This window comes from Acipenser ruthenus, chromosome 14 (assembly GCF_902713425.1).
Source record: "Acipenser ruthenus chromosome 14, fAciRut3.2 maternal haplotype, whole genome shotgun sequence".
In the NCBI taxonomy this organism is placed as follows: domain Eukaryota; kingdom Metazoa; phylum Chordata; class Actinopteri; order Acipenseriformes; family Acipenseridae; genus Acipenser; species Acipenser ruthenus.
In genome coordinates this window covers 27,460,490-27,478,288 of record NC_081202.1, presented here as the reverse complement: position 1 = coordinate 27,478,288, position 17,799 = coordinate 27,460,490, and the positions used below count along the sequence as shown (strand labels likewise).

The window sequence follows — 17,799 nt, the reverse complement described above, 5'->3', positions numbered from 1 at the left end:
GCTCATTTGTGCCCAGTCTCCAGCACAGGCAGAGGCTCACACGGAACTTGTCACAGGCCACCTTCAATGGTTCAGCCTTATGGTGAATATTGTGAAGAGCCAGCTCACGCCTTCTCAGACAGCCTCATATCTAGGAGTGTGCTTGGACTCCAGGCTCATGCTGTCCACTCTGTCGGACGGCAGAGTGCAGCGAATAGCTACCTGTTTCTAGTTCTTTCGAATCAACAAAGTGCTCACGGTAGCAGTGTTCCAGAAACTTCTGGGCTTGATGGCAGCAGCTTTCCTGACCCTTCCATTGGGTCTCCTACACATGCGCCCTCTGCAGGTCTGGTTCAACAGCAGGGTTTTTCAGCCTGCGTTGAACCACGACCACCTATTGACAGTGTCTCATCGCTTTCTGAAGTCACTCTCTGGGTGGAAACAACAGGCCCATCTACGCCTCATAACATATTATCATGACCCTGGTTCCCTGAAATAGAAATGTAACCATTAACCTTCAAGGTCGCTGTGTCCATGACTGCAGCAGGCTTGAAGGGAAAATGATGTTGAGGACTGTGACCACAGTGCTTTTGTGCCGTGGGGGGCAGGCCATGACTGTGTCACAAGCTCTACAAGGAGCTTTGATAGGTTATTCAGGTTTCAGGTAAAGGTTCCATTTCTATCTGAAACAAAAACACATTGGAAATGCGAAAAAATGCCAAGTTATCAAAAGTGCCCAGCCATTTAAAGTGGAGATAGTAAAAACACAAGCCAAGTTTCAAGAAACCATTGGGGCAACCTTGCCCAGCACCAAGCAAATAGGCACAACTGTAAAGCTGATGTATATAGTAGAAAATATAGATGTTGGCACTACAGAGATGTTTCAGTCCATTTAATCAGACATGAGGTGCTTCGTCCCAGGAAAAGTTAAATAGAAAGCACTTCCGAAGAGAAAAGATGGCAACTCCCGCTAAATAAAAGTCTATATCCCAAACGTGTGTCTCAATTATTCATACTTTATTCATTAAAACAAGGTAAAAACAGGTATTGAGAACGCATTGAAAGCAGGGCTCATTAGATCTATTAAATGCACCCGGTAGTCATTGTCATTTAACACCATTATCTGATTACTAGAAATAGTAATCTAGCAATCAATGCATTCAATTCACATTCCAGATACTTAACAATCTGCTATATATTATAGCGGTGGCATATCTGGTCCGCAGCAGGAAGAAATGGAGACGGCACAGGATGCAGTTTAATTTGTATTGAAGAGTTGTAACAGCAGGCAAATGGACGCTCTCTTATTAAAAGGTTTAGCTCAGATAGACAACTCCAGGACACACTCCCACACAGCTACATGAAAACCACAACACGACCCCGACCTGCACGCAGGCAGCTGCTAAATAGTGATCCCTATTGGCTCACACACACAGGGATACATTTATATACGCACGGTCCAATTGCTCAGACCCTCGGTCCAGCACAAACAGCTGGTTGGCAGAATCAAACACAAATCACAGTGCAGCCAACACAGATCCCATCTACATACAGCTGCACTGTGCATGTGACACCCCAGGCAGCGCGCCAGCACTGCCTAGACACAAACACGCTTCCACTCACAGACTCACGCAGGGTGACACACACAAACGGCGGAGACGACAGGACAGCACACACACACACAACAATACACTAACACTGCCCCACCCCCCCCCAGTGTCCAGTCCCAAGCAGCCCCAAATTGACCTGTCGTTACAATATTAAACATTATTGTCGATTCAACATGATACAATTGTCATATTACATTAATATTCTATCTATGTGTAACAGGGTTGCTCATGTTACGTTAAAATAGGCATGTTTGATTAATTATTGTAGTATATTCACTTTTTAATGTTGTCTTTTTGATGTTATCACTTTGTTTAAAGCACATTTATTTTGGTACATTACTGTCTGTAGATTTGTGTAAATTGATTGATCTGAAGCTGAGCACCTGGTATAAATATTCCTGATTTCATCCATTTAAGAGATTTTTAATGTTTGGAGGGCAAATAGCCAGTATGATTCTGTACGTAGTAACAAAAGTATCCAATTCCCACCTCAAGCTGGTAGAGTTACTTTCTCCACCCCCACAAATCGTAATGAGTGTGGAGATCATCCGTGACCAGCTTTTTTATATTGTTTGGCTCTTGCGTATTCTTGGTTTTGGTTCCTAATTGCTGTTTTATGTTCAGAGACCCTTATTTTGAAGGCTCTTTTCGTTTGATCTGTGTAAACCAGTCCGCACGGACAAGTTAACATATAAATTACTCCTGTGGTATTACAGTTAATGAAACCTTGAATTTCTATGTTTTTACCCGATCATGGGTTTTAGTATTTACAGTATTTGAGCAGTGGACACAATGGCCACATTTAAAATTACCATCTGGTGGATTAGATAACCATGTAATTGCTTTGTCCACTTTTGGAATAAATGAATGAACCAATTTGTCTTTAATGTTTTGTGCATGTTTAAAAGCAATATGGGGCAGTTTATCTGTTATTGAAGTCAAGGAATGATCACTTTTTAGTACCTGCCAATGTTTGAAAAATATTCCCTTTATATCGTTAGACGAATAATTAAATTCAGAGGTGAAACACATAGTTAGATCACTTTTAGTGTATCTCGATCATGATCTTTAGCTTTGTACATTGTTTCTTTAAGAATACGATCGTCATATCCTCGGGTAATATATTTGGAGTGCTTGTTGACTTTTTACCAGTAACGAATTCCGATCCACTGGTTTATTGAATACAGTAGTTTGTAAGGTGCTGTTTTTACCTTTAGATATTTCTAAGTCTAAAAAATGTATTCTATCTGGATCAGATTCATATTTCAATTTTAAATGACTATTTGCGGAATTAATATAATCCACAAAATGATCAAGCTGAGCCTTTGATCCTGCGACAATGGGTCTTCCGTGAGGATTAGTGTAATATGACAATTGCATGATGTTGAATCAACAATAATGTTTAATAAGATTGTAAAGTATATGCAATGTGAATTGAATGCGTTGATTGCTAAATTACTATTTCTAGTAATCAGATAATGGTGTTAAATGACAATGTGTACCAGGTGCATTTAATTATGAGTCCTGCTTGCAATATGCTTTGATAAAGACAACATGTTGAAACGCGTCAGCATTTAATATACAGTAGTATGAATAATTGAGAGATATATTTGGGATTTGTCGTCTTTTCTCTTCGGCGGTGGCAACATCTGAGAAGTGTTTCCTATATATATATATATATATATATATATATATATATATATATATATATATATATATATATAAATATATATGCACAGTCATTTAGGAGTCTCCTTCGCTTAACCACTTAGCTGTCACTCACTGAAGTTGATTTTACAGGAAATCTAGAGATTCTCGTTACTGACGCTTCATAGAACAGAAAATTATTTTTTTTTATCCCCGTACAAAGTTATGATACTCTTATACCAAATATGTCATATATATTTTAGTCTATTTAACGAAAGATGTTAAATGTTTACATATGAACAACATAGAAATACTGTATATAATTCATATTAGTACTGCATTTTGTAACAAACTATTGAAAATGTATTTTTTCTTAGTTGGTAACATGAACCTGTAAGTACGTTTTCTTAAAAGGAAAAAAGAAACTTGGTCAAATCACGTCAAAGTGTGCTCGCTCACCGTTGGTGCACAGTAGGGGTCACAAATGCCAAGTGTCTGGCACATCATAAATTATATCTTTCTAATACCTGTGACTGGAGGTAAGAAGTATGCTCTGTGGTTGCAAATACATGACATTTTGCTGTGGAAGACATCGTTTTTGCATTAGCCGCCATGGCTGTTTTGACCGTCAGTATGTAGCCTGCTGGGGTCACGTGACTGCAACCCCTCACTTGGATTATTTACATCACGTGGATATGTTTGTTGTCCTCAGGATTATTCAAATGCTGGGGACGAAGTAGAATGTACAGATCAGTACTAAACAGGACATTTCTAATAAGACAGTGGGAACCGTTTAAGCAACTAGGCCACCTAGACACAGATGCCAATTCCCGGACTGTCCAGTCAAAACTGGACAGGTGGCAACCCTAACTCAGGGAGATGGTGTTGAATTCTCAAAATGCTCTGCAACCCCCGTAAACAAGAACACACATTCTCCCCACTTATTCACTCACTCCCCATTCCCATGCTAATGGTGTGACCCGTTCCCCTTACAATACATGTAACATATATAAAAGACAGACAAGACAAACTGAACAGACAATAAGTCTGCAACAAAGCAATTGTCCTGGTCATTACAATATATTTTTTTATTTGAAAGTAAAAATATATGAATGCATGACAACCTTACAAAAAATATCTTCACTAATATACAATTGAACAAGAACTGTTAAATATTTATTTTCGTTTCATACAGTATTAAATGACAGTGTTTATATGATAGTGAAAAATAAATAAATAAATGTCAAGATAAATAAATTAAGGTCTATGCATTAATTTATGTAATCATTTATTTCAATATTTATATTTAGGCATTTATATTTTACTTTTATCAAATATATAGGCTATCCTTCAGTATAGCTAATTCTCAGGAATGTATGATGAAGAAGAAGAAGGACATTTTACCTTACTTTGACGACTTATTTCTCTAACTGTATGTCAGGTATTGACTTTTTTTTACATTTCACCTGTGAGAACTACTAATTAAAAGTGAAATGGTGCCTTTGGCTGATTTACTTTTGGTGCGCCAATACCCTGAAAACACGTAAACTATCCTTACTGTAAAAGAGTTCTCGCGCTTCGCTGATATTAACTTGGTGCGACAAACTACCGTTCCTCTCAGTTTCAGAGAACCAGCGTTATGATAATAACCAAATGTTATCTGAGTTCACTACAAAGTAAACCCAGAACAGGTTTTCATTTTTCAAGACAAGTGAATGAGAGAGACAATAAATAAGCAACCATTTGCTTCATTGTGTTTCCTGTTGTACCTGAATATCGTGAATATTTTGCTAGTTTGGGGTTAAGACTAAAAAATAAAACAAATTTGTATATGAAATAAACTTGCCTTTTGCTCTGAGAAAGATTGTAGATCAAATACAGTATAGACCACCTTGGCTCAACTTGGAATTTGTGATTATTCAAGCATTGTTACATTCGAAGGAACATTCTTAAATTCATGGGATCAAATCTGAAATGAAATACTGCCTAGTGGAAAGCTGGTCGACACATTGGCAAGGTTCAACATCACATCTGCACTGCACTGGGGTATACAGATTGTAAATTACAAAGATGAAAAAGAATAAAAAAAATCAAGAGCGCCAAATTTGATCAAGCACATTTCACATCATTAAAGTCAAAATCAGTTCAACATGTAGCCATTATTATATTCTGTTTTTTCTGTTGGAAGGCAAAAAGTCTTGTTCAGTTAAGAACAAATGTAATTCATTTACTTTTACATTGGTGGACAATGATTCTCATTGCTGATTCTAAAGTTTAAACCATATAGCCCTGCAGCCAAAGAAGACACTGATGGATAAGTATCCTCTTTCAAATCTTCCATTGTGTAAATACAATACAATATAACAGGACATTAAATTATATGATTCTGTTCGGACCTGCAATGTCTTGCACTGGTAGATGCAAAATTATTCTGATCTGTATGCTACTAATGCTGTGGGTAATACAGTTTCAATGTACTAATTATGCATCTTATTGTAGGTTATAACAGCAACCCTAAAGTATTCGAGAAAAGGGTTATTCGTGTCAAATTCTCAGGTGTAATTTTTAATACAGCACTATAGAAGTACTGGTATTATGTGAAATGTGCTGTTTCCAAATGAATTGTCTTAGATACAGTTCTGAGCAGCCCTTTTATAGATATGCAGTCTCCAGTAGAATACTAAAAAGACAGTCAAAGAGATTCCCTGTTAAAGTAATTAAATAAAACAGTTATATGTTCTGTAATATAACTCTGTTTTGGGAAAACTAATGTTCTGATTCCACAGAGGGGAAATAAAAACATCATTTACTTAGTCAGCAATCTGCTGTGCTGCTGAAATCACAACTGCATGAATTAACATGTCTCTTAGCCAAGGAGTCTGTCTGAGCCAGAGCTTGCTGATCATCTTAAAATGAATTATGGGTCATTTAGTGTCAATTTAGTACAGTACTTGATTTGTATTTCATTTTTGTGGTTTTTCTGTTTTGCTATACAAGTTACACATTTTTTGTGATGTATTAATAACTTTCTAGTTATCTATTCACCTTTATGGCTTGCACTAGAGTATTATAACATTAATATTACTGTATTGGAGGCCCTGCGATATTTAAGGTCAAAGGTACCTTATATCTCAACTGTTTAATCTTGCTATCAAGTCGTAACAATAGCCAGACAGCAAGTATGCGCATTAAATTGGTTTCGGAAAAGCCTCTGTTCAAATTAAGACTCACAACTTTGTGTTCTGTTCTTTTTCATTATTCTTTTTCTTTATTACTCAGATAATCAAAACTTAAATAAAAATGGAATCAGAGGCAGAGTAGTAGCCTGTGTACCAGGCTCTGCTTTGTCAAGATCCTTTCATTTCATTACATAGTTCAGTTCAGTACAGTAGATGGTTAGCTGAATATCCAGGCTTGTTGGCTTGATGGATTTGGTTGTTAGAAAAGGAACTGTGCTGCTATAAAAAAAAAAATAGTTAAACGTGTAGCCATTATTACATTCTATTTTTCTGCTGGAAAATGAATATCATCAGGTGGTGCCATTCTGCATGTGTGCCTTTCTGGAAGCAACTGGGACGTGCAACAGGAGACGTGTTGCTAAGAAAATAATTGAGCAGGTAGGCTCGCCCTGGGTCCTGAGCTGATCTGGAGGTCCTGATTTGCTGGCAGGCGTGCCCGGGGAGGCTGCGCAGAGATCAAAATGCATCTGTGCTACAGCTCGAGGCTACTGCATGGCCATAGCCATACAGATGGGCGCTGAGAGAAATATTGTTGTGTTTTGTGTCATGTTGCATTGCAGACTCGTATCAACCCGGGAGCTGAAGCTATGGAGCCAGTGCTAACCCCGGGAGCATCTACCCCTGCACACGACCACAACCCAGGAGAGCGTCCGCGCCACAGGATTAAATACTATGGAACCCTTCAACTGCAAGACTGTGCTTGTGAAGGCATTACCCAGCCAAGCCCGTGTGAAGAGGCAGGAGTCGCCATGAGAAAGCCGGGACTCCGGGAGCCCAGTAGGTTAGTTTAGGGGAGGTTGATCCCAAACAGGGTAGATAGGGTTGTGTAGAATTGTAGGTTCCTGGAGCGGCACGTTTCTTTTAGTGAGGCTAGTGCTTGACCTGTGTGGCAAACTTTTATTTTTAACTTTGTTTTGTTTTGTTTTCTTTATTAAATGTGGCACTAGGGCTACCATTGCTGGTACCCTAGTGTCAGCAAATTGTGCTGATTAAATCTGCGTGCCTGGGCGGCGTGTCAAAATCCAGTACTCTGTGTCTGCCTCTGTATCATTCAGTAACGACCACACACGTGACAAACCCCCGTTACAGTTCTCATTAGCTTATTTTTGTTTTCTATCACTCTGCACTGTCAGCTAGTTTCAGGCATCATTTTTCTGCTACTACCTTAGTTTCATGACACATACATTGTTTTACAAGCAAAGACTGTCAATTTAATTCGTCAGCCCGATGGGCTTGCACGACAACCACTTAATACATCTGTCAAAGCTTCAAGTTCTTTTAAAATTTCTGCCTAGTGAACATTAAGTATTTGACATTTCTCTTCATGTCTTTGCACTATTTAGTGTTTTTTTTTTTTTTTTTCAAATGTGCCCAGGGTAGCCAGGCTGAGATTCCATGATGTGAGTGATTAAAGCTAGTTGCACAGCTGTTTTATATTGAGTTATACTGTTGACTGTAGACTGGGGATTCAAAGCCCGGCTCCAGTGAATCTAAGGTTCTTTGAAATTATAGAAAAGTGGAAGCTGCAAAAAATACTGAAATTCAGTAACTAAACACAATACAAACTGATTAACCTACCAGCATATAAAGGCATAATGTTTTACTTACTAAGTAGAGTCACTGACTTATAAAATATATAGACCTGGATGGTTCTGGATGGCCCCCTTCTTCCTTTGGAGAACAGTTCATATTAATTGACCAGTTTAGTCACACATCACAATATCATCACATTTGTATGTATTGTTATACATTGACTTTTCTCACTCTTTTAAAATAATGTATGATCAATTTTCTTATATGTTAATGTGTTAACATTTATAACTGGGAATTGAACTGACTGTGACCAGGTTGTGTTTAGTTTATCATTTATTTTCCTATCAGTGAGATGGACTTTGTTTTTCAGGGTCCTAAACCCAATGTAATAACAAGCTAGAAACTAGCTTTAAGTTGGACATCAGCTATAGGCAAACCATTCCATAGATTTCACCATGAACACCATGTAATGTATATTGATTCCATATGAATTGTTATGATATAAATGCAATATTAAAAGATAACTCATGTGGGCTCTCGAGTGGCGCATCCAGTAAAAGCACTCGCTAGAGTGCAGGATGCGCTCTATAGCCTGGACGTCGCGAGTTCGAGTCCAGGCTATTCCACAGCCGACCGTGGACAGGAGCTTCCAGGGAGCGGCGCTCAATCGGCCGAGGGTCGCCCAGGGGGAGGGAGGGTTAGGTCCGCCAGGGTGTCCTCGGCTCACCGCGCACCAGCGACCCCTGTAGTCTGGCCGGGCGCCTGCGGGCTTGCCTGTAAACTGCCCAGAGCTGCGTTGTCCTCCGACGCTGTAGCTCTGAGGCGGCTGCACAGTGAGTTCGCAGTGTGTAAAGAAGCGGGCGGCTGACGGCACACGCTTCGGAGGACAGTGTGTGTTCATCTCCGCCCCTCCCGAGTCAGCGCAGGGGTGGTAGCGGTGAGCTGAGCCTAAAAAATAATAATTGGGCATTTCAAATTGGGGAGAAAATAATAAAAAAAACTAATTGGCAACGACTAAATTTATAAAAAAAAAAAAAAAAAAAAGATAACTCATGAGAATATTAAATAACTCATGACTTAAAGTGTTGTGAAGAGGGCCGACTATCTGGAAAAACTACACAGAGGAGATTCACAATGCTCACAAGTTATTTTAAATAAAGCTGTACGGTGATTGTGTAGGGTAGGTGTAATGGTGGCTTTAACCATGGCAGCGCTCTATGTTTCTCAGTGCTAGCAGATCTATCTATTTATTGGTCTGTAACTGAAGTTCTTACAGTGGATATTGAATAGATTACTCATTGAGAGATGACATTAAGAAACACAATGGAAAATGCTGGAAAATCAGAACAAACAAGGTAATCATAAACACAACAACTTGAATTGCTATGTTTTATTTGATTTTACAACTATAAAATGCATGCAAGTAATTGACAATGTTGCATATAGGTTTACATGGCATAAGATGAATGTCAAAGTCTGTTTATTTAGACTATGATTTAAAATGTAAAAAATAAAATAATAAATGAGTAAATTAATGACTGAATAATTTTACACATCATGTTTATTCAGTGCAGCTTTTTTTAGCCCAGGTTACAAAAAACATTCATTGTGATAAACACTTAATATTCACTACATTTACTTAGAAGCATTATTGTATCACTTTGAAGGTGATTTTCTTTGGATAGTATTGATAGACTTGGTTGTAGGTTACTTTTTATAGCAATGTCAACGCTCATGAATCATTAATCTGAATAAACTAAATAAACTTTAGTCCAGTTTTCACTCATCTTAAGCAGTAGCTGCTTAAATATTGATTACCATAATTATCAAATGTAATCTAGCAATATCTTCCTAGATTATCTCCTTGCTGACATTTAGTGACACTATGCATGTCATGTAACTGACAGAAATCTTGTATGTTATGTATTAGAGAGTTTCCAGACCACATTCCGTATTCCGCAAATGTAATTATGTTTTGCATTTGTCATTCATTGCTAGATGATGATATAACAACATATTAAAAGCAAACAGGAAAGTCAGAAACCACCACAACAACTTCACACACAAAGGTAAATGTACCCTTTAACCTAGCATAGCTACAGTGAGTTGTGGTTTGCAAGATGTGGTCCTGAAACAAATCAGTTACCCATTAGCTTAACTTAACGCACTGTTTTAAAGATTTGAGAAAACGTAAGAAAAGTATTCTTATTTAGATGCCAAACGAGTATATTTTAATATGAGAAAGAAATTTCTTGCTTGGTCAGAGTAAGTTTGACTTTTTAATGTTTTTAACAGTGTATATTCTGCTACAGAACCACAGTCATAACATATTTGGTGGTACATTGCTCTCATGTACATAAAAGTGTTCTTTCCTTAAGAACACATACTGTATAGTGTACTGATATGATATCAATATTCAATAGTATATTCAGAGTACATTTCTAGCACACATTACCTATGGATTCTTATCTTTTTTTCTGAATAGTTTCATGCACATCAAAGTACTAAACATCTGTTGTTGGTTTTGTTCAGGTAGTTAGATGCCTTTAAATAACATGCTACTCTTAACAATAGAAAAATCTTGAAACATGCTGAGGTTAACAGAGCAGAAGCTCCCTGATCTACTGGAACGATTGAAAACAGACCAGGACCCCTAGTTTAACACTAGACCATGCCTTTACTCATAGATGACTTCACTGGCTTGGCGGAGGCAGTTTGACATATCCACCGGCAAGTCATTGTGAGTGATTTTGTTCCCATCCAGTCTCAGGTGTCTCAATCTGGAGTAGTTCAGTGGGCCAGTGATCTTGCAGAAGCTAGCCAGATCAAACTCTGAAAAATAGTAAAATAAAGAGACAATAGTTTAATCTGGATGTTTCCTGTTTGACCACTGAACATTTTATGGGTGTCTAAAATCTGAATACTTTGTGCCTTCATTTTCAAATATGTCATTAAAACAAAGTTGTGGTACACAACAAAGGAGGGTATTGTCAAACACGTATTTCAACCCTTTACCATGTATCTCATATGAAAAATACTAATTGTAACCTGATATAGAAAGATTAATCTGGGGTTTCTATGATTAATTATTATTAAATAAAGAATTTTGCTACATGTAAATGTGATACTACAATCACAAAAAGTTTTTCCACAGCACTAGAAAACTCTTAACTGTGCATGCATGGACGAAGGACTGTGTTCAGAAAAGTTTATTTTTCTTATCAATTATGTTATGTTATCTTCACCAGGTTAATATATTTCTTCCATGGACCCTGGGCAACAATGAAACAGACTTTAAAAGTTTTTAAAAAAATTAAACACTGAGAAAATCAGACACTCTAGACATAGACACTCATAGACACTCTCTCTTTATATCCCATATATATATATATATATATATATATATATATATATATATATATACTTGGAAAATCTAAAGAAACTCACTGTTGATTTCGTTGACCTGTAAGTAGAGGTTCTCTAAGTTCTCGTTAACGACTGGGATGGACTGCATCTTGTTGAAAGACAGGTCCAGCTCAATAAGAGAAGTGACATTGAAGAACTCAGCGGGAATGCCAGAATCCACCAACTGATTGTGTGAGATTCTCAGGTACTGCAGCTTAGGGAGTTTTTGTAAGTAGTTGTCTGGAAGTTTGGAGATGTCATTGTGATCAGCATATAACATCTCCAGAGTGCTTGGAAGATCCTGAGGCATTCTTTTTATTTTATTGGTGCTTAAGTCAAGGTACGTCAGGGAGTTGAGCCCCTGAAACACTCCAGCAAGAGCATCATCCTGCAACTCATTTTCTTGAAGTTGAATAACAGTGAGGTTTTGGAGTCCTTTCAAAAGGCTGGATGGAAACTTTGAGATTTGGTTCTTTGCAAGTTTAAGCTCCTGTAGGGTATTGGGGAGAGGTCCAACAGGCTCTGTAAGTTTGTTCTTACTCATGTACAGTCTTTCCAGCTTTTTCAGCTTAGAAAAGGTATTTTTTCCTATGTTGCTATTGACAATTTCGTTTTCATCCAAGATAAGCCAAGAGAGATCTGTGGCATTGTCAAAGACGCCGTTTTTGATGGAATCTATCTGGTTTCTTTGCAGGTAAAGGTACTTGATTCCTGAAGGCACTATTGGGATGTACTTTAGTTTGCGGTTGTCACAGTACATGGCACTTGGGAAACTTATTGGACATTCACACTCTTCTGGACAATTAGGTCCTGAGGGTCCCAGTTGAGATGCAGGTTCATAGTAATCATCATACTGGCATAAGACACCACAGAGTAGAGCAGCGAAAAGTGGGAGACAAATAAGACTCATCTTGAAGGCGCCAGTTGAGTCTGTTGAGAGAAAAGGAATGTATCACTCAAGGGCACATTCAAGATTGCTTTAATTTGCCTGTTTTATCTATACCAGTACACCTATCCCACAATACAGACAGGGTCGGAGAAGTGGCCAGTGTTATATGGGGGTGTGGCAAAGTGGTAAGTGGTACGTGCAGGTGCAGGGGAAATGCAGTGCAGTAATGAAACACAGAGAGTTATAATCTGTCTTAAATCCAGGTCTGGTGACCAAATAATAATCCCGGGCAATACACAACAATGTGTACTGTACAGAGTAAATAACAATGGGGTTGCAGTCCCAAATAATAAACACTAATATCCGTCCCACAATATACTAACACGGTCACCAGTCCTGGGTGCGTGCAGTAGTGCTCGTGGTGGGTGATACAGTTTATTTCGTGATAGTGGTGAAGTGCTGTTCCGGCTTTGTGCTGGCCCAAGGCGACAGCTCCTGAATCTTGTTAGCTGTCTGGTGATTCACAAACAAGACATTTACTAACAAACAGAACAAACAAACAAAAAACACTCACGATAATGTTCACAGTCCTTTGGGGTCTCTCACCGTCCTTCTAGGTTTAAAAACCACAAACCAAGCGAAGGACCCGATTACAATTCTCCGTCCCCCTTATATGATGTCACACATGACCCCTTGGTAAACGAATGCAGCTGCCTTTACAATCTGTGGCTGCTACATTGTTTTCCTTCCGGGTCAATACGTTCTTGCAACAGAGTCTCGTCTTCTTCCAGACTGACCGACTTCCCGACCCGGGTAAAGAACTGTCTGGCCAGCCCGTCCAAAGAACTAGGTCCTCGCTGCTTAGCAACCTCGCAGGTCGGGAGGGAGATTTACAACCAAGATTCATTATATTTCTGTCACAGGGGGTCAAATGTAACAATTCACTGTCTGCATCAAGCAGCAATAACCTCCGCTCCCATTGTCCAACCTATAGCATCCCAATCCAAAGACTAACTGATTATTTGGAAACATGCCATACAGGCTGCTATTTGTTGCAGTCCAATAACTTTTTCTACACTACACCATAGCTATAATAAACTTATCAATATAATTGAAATAATAAGACTGAATCCTCTATATAACTTTTTGAAACACTGTGGAGGAATTACTGTTTGCCTAAGAAAGTCGCATGAAATCTCCCTTATGATTCCAGCATGACTGCTACTGCTATCTGGAAAAGGTTTAATTACCATCCAATCCTCTGTGAGTTACATAATGTTTCAGAAAATCTATAATACTGTTTTGTTTGAAGTGCTGTTTTAAATTATAGCAGCAAGCAGGTGACAGGCAGCATCTACTTTATTGTAGCAATGTGAACAGGATGGCTTGTGGTGACGTCACAGAAGAGACAGGACACGGTTTGGTTTAATAATAAATAAACAAAAAAGGTTTGAACAAAACACACAAACACTGGGACAAAACAAAAGGCATGATGGCCAAAACAAACAAACTAACAAAGAGACACGGAACAAAACAAGTATCGTGCTGGTGTAGACCCAGCACTCGTAGCAATTGTTATTATGATTTTAGTTTCACTTTCTTTACCTCCTGACTTGTTCCGGCTCTGAACACACCACCCCATATCACCCATGATCACCCTATTTATACACTTGTGGCTGGAGCCTTAATTAATCATTTAATCACTTATTCAATTCATGGCTCCAGCCACATTCCCACATTTTTTTTGCAGGAAGGATTTTAACTTCCTCCCTGTCACCTATTATTCCACACACATACTCACATCCCATGCTCACATACCAACATACCTTTTTAATCTGCACGTGAAGTGATTGTGTAATCCCTGTGCTTAAATACAAATATACATTTTAAATCAAAGGATTGACCTGTTCTTATTAAAGAACACACGATACTGTGATATTCCATGTAGGATTCTGTCCAACCCCACAGCTGCTGTTTGTCAATACCTACTCCAATACCAACACGGCATGTGTTTGTGGAACATCTAAAGACTAGCACTCCATCATAGGAAACAACAGCTAAACCAGACTAATTGAGAGAAGCTTGTCTTATTATCATTTCATCAGTGTTTAGGTACCCTGCTGGAACTTAAGTCAACTATGTTAAGCTATTGCTGTTGACTGTACCCTTTCTTTTAGTAAACTTTGCAATAAGAAAACAAATTGACATGCAGGGTACCCATTTGCAGCTGCTTCATTTCCTAAAAGCTGTTTCTTTAAAACATGTTATAACTGTGGCTTAATTCAGTTTGTCAAAAGCTGTAATTTTGGTTGCTTTGTGGCAGCTTCACCATTCAGTAGGAAAGGGCTAAAGTGTTGTACATGAACAAGAATTATATATTGTTTTATATATATAAATCATAGCATATCAGGGAAATATACATTATCATAATAGAGTGTGTTGTGTGTGTATAAAGGGTTTTCAAACTTTGTTTATATTATTTATTGTGATAATGCACAGTTAGGTATTTATATTACTTCACTCTCAGTTCCCAAGATGCAGAAAAATATGCCATGCACTCCCTAAAAAAGCTACATTAACAAATCCCAACTACTGCAAACCCAGCTTTCTCTCCTTTATATATCCTCCCTAGATTTACAACCAGATTGGGTATATTTTGGATTGTTAGAAAGCTCAATTATTCAATTTTCAATTAAATTACAATAGTGTAAATACCCATTTCAGCACATTTCTTTACATCAATAATATAAAATCAGTATATCAGTATACACTATTAATAGGGCTTCTGATTTTCAATTTTATCGATAAAACCGCCGATACAAAAAAAAACAAAAAAAAACGAAATCGGTTATATCCAATAAACACCGGAAAAACACTGGAAATGATTACTCAATTCACATTGACTTGACGTAACAAAATTAAAATAAATAACCTGCAAAAAAACTTTGTGCAGTGCAACTGGGCAGTTGAATCAAGTATATAGAAAGCAAAAGCCCTGGGAAAAAGCACTGAAAAATGAAATTACTAAAAACCAAAAAACAGAAGCCCTAACTATAAATAAAGGAAAACACACCATCTGATTACTTGTCTCTTGAGGCAACCACAAAAGTACTGTGGTGACTGGACTGTTACCTCACAGTCTACAAATATTATTAGCATTTAAAAAACTGTTGCCAAAACTGTTAGATCACCTACAATTCATTTCCATATAATGGTTTCTTATAAGGAACAGATTATGTCAAATCTCGCAAATCAAAACAAATATGAAAAGCAGAAAAAAGGAATAAGTAATATTATATTAAGTAAGTGACTGCTTTCCTTTTCCTTCATCAGCTATAAGACTTCACAGTTGGTTGATGGTCTGTCTAAAAGATCTAGTTATGTGGCTTTTTCTACTGGTGGCCTGATCATTTTAGCCCCTATTGAAAACAAAATCTATTAGAAACAAAGCATGCAACTTTAATTCCCAAATGTTGTTTACAGGATCACTAACCTCTACAAATCACATTTTCTGTGTTTCTGAGCTGCATAGAGAATGTTTAACATATTCAGCTTTTAATTTTAAATGGATCATTGGAGTACAAACAAATGTATTGTTACACCATAAAAATAGAAAAAAAAAACATTCAAAAAAATAATTTAAACATTAAAAGCAATGAAGGCAGAGAAATAAAAATGCAGACATCTGTCAGAAGGATGCTGTCTAATTATCAAATTTCACCAATCTCACCAGTTTTTCTTTTAAAGTTGGTGTTGTCTGTACAAAGACAAGTTGCATAAAAATTAACAAATAGACAAGAAAAACAAAATCAGCCACTTTCACAAATCTAATGAAACTATAAAACAGTCACACTGTAGCAGGAGTTTTACTGAAGTAGAATTCTAACTACATTTAATGACACAATATAACTGCAATTCAACTGCACCATTGTAGTTGTACTTTATTCTAAAATTACAATGTTTGTTTTCATGCTATAGATACACAAATGCTACTGTTGTTTCCTATTTAGGAAAAGCAAACAAAATTATTAAGCATAGCTTTCAATAGTATTAGAAAGGGTATGCTACAAAAGTACTTACCTTCTCTTTTCTTGACACCTTGTTGGATTGACCAATTCCTAGATCAACCTCAGCAACAGCAGCAAAGTTAGAAGCAACTTAGGTAGAGCTTGGTCTGAAAAAGGGCTCAGGAGAAAGCAAACAGCCTTTGCCAGACCTCTGCAGTCCAGAGCTGACAAAACACAGCAACCAAATGTAGTCACGCTGCTATAAAGTTGCTATGTCATCATTATGGGCTTATAGTGTAGCAGGAGAAAATATGGCTCGCTAACGAGGTGCAGGTGCATTGGGGTCAGACATCTGCAACCAGGATGAGGTTATGGTGCTTTAGCAGAGAGGCATTACATTGGCATACCTGGCATAAACTTCAATTAGATCAGGTTTAAAAAAAAAACAAAAAACAAGCAGTACTTTAAAATTCTAAATAAAAAATATTATAGTCTTGCAAACTTACATCATCCTTTTTAATGCCATTATTTTTGAAGCAAACAACAGTTTCCTAAAAGAAGAAGAAGAAGAAGAAGAAGAAGAAATAATAACAGTTAGATTTTAAGAGTCATCTGCAATGATCTAGATAGAATAAAATGTAGCTGTAAAAGTTATAAATGCTGTTACATGAATGATGGATTAGGACAGCTTTAATTAACACGCTTCACCCCCGCCCCCCACCCCACCCCACACACACATAATACCTTCAAGTGAGTAGCAAAGTGTGGCCCCACAGATACCAAAACATACAGTGGTTTGCAGGAGTATTCACCCGCTACCAATAATGTCACATTTTGTTGAATTACAAAAAATGTATGCACAGTTTTTCAAACAAACTTTTTTATTCAAAGCTGCAGTGGTTAAACACTGTTATATGAGGAGGAGGAGGTTAAATGTCAGCAAAACTTACTAAGAAAATGTACAAAATGAAATTTACTGGTTGCATAAGTATTCAGCCCCTTAAGTCAGTACTTGGTAGAAGCACCTTTTGCATTAATTACTGCTATGAGTCTTTTTGGATAGGTCTCTACTAGCTTTGCACAGTAGGATGGTGAAATTTTTGCCCATTCTTCACGGGGAAATTGCTCCAGTTCTGATAAGTTTGTTGGGGATTGTCGATGGACTGCAATCTTCAAGTCTCGCCATACATTTTCGATTGGATTCAAGTCAGGACTTTGACTGGGCCACTCAAGAACATTAATTCTCTTCTTGTTCAACCACTCCAGTGTGGCTTTGGCTTTGTGCTTCGGGGTCATTATCCTACTGAAATGTAAATTTCCTCCCCATTTTCAGAGTCTTGGCTGACTCAAACAGGTTTTCCTCAAGGATTCGCCTGTACTTTGCATCATCTATTCTCCCCTCTATCCTGAAAAGCTTCCCAGTCCCTGCTGAAGAGAAGCATCCCCATAGGCAGCAGTGTGGAGTAGTGGTTAGGGCTCTGGACTCTTGA

General features: G+C 37.8%; 1 protein-coding gene across 1 annotated transcript; it reads right to left on the bottom strand.

Moving 5' to 3' along the window:
• Positions 1 to 9,383: 9,383 nt before the first annotated feature.
• On the bottom strand, positions 9,384 to 16,575 carry LOC117419658 (lumican-like). The gene is made up of 3 exons (XM_034032641.2): positions 16,383 to 16,575; positions 11,456 to 12,343; positions 9,384 to 10,840 (listed from the first exon to the last, which is right to left on the bottom strand). The coding sequence occupies exons 2-3, from the start codon at positions 12,321 to 12,323 to the stop codon at positions 10,686 to 10,688; spliced, it is 1,023 nt and encodes a 340-aa protein (XP_033888532.1). The 5' UTR covers positions 12,324 to 12,343; positions 16,383 to 16,575; the 3' UTR covers positions 9,384 to 10,685.
• Between the last annotated feature and the right edge of the window lie 1,224 nt (positions 16,576 to 17,799).

Bases quoted from the DNA above. Each gene is read 5' to 3' on its own strand.
- LOC117419658 (XM_034032641.2), bottom strand. From the start codon at position 12,323: ATGAGTCTTATTTGTCTCCCACTTTTCGCTGCTCTACTCTGTGGTGTC. The intron at 10,841-11,455 runs GTGAGTTTCTTT...ACTATTTTTCAG, and splicing joins ACAGGTCAACGAAATCAACA to AGTTTGATCTGGCTAGCTTC.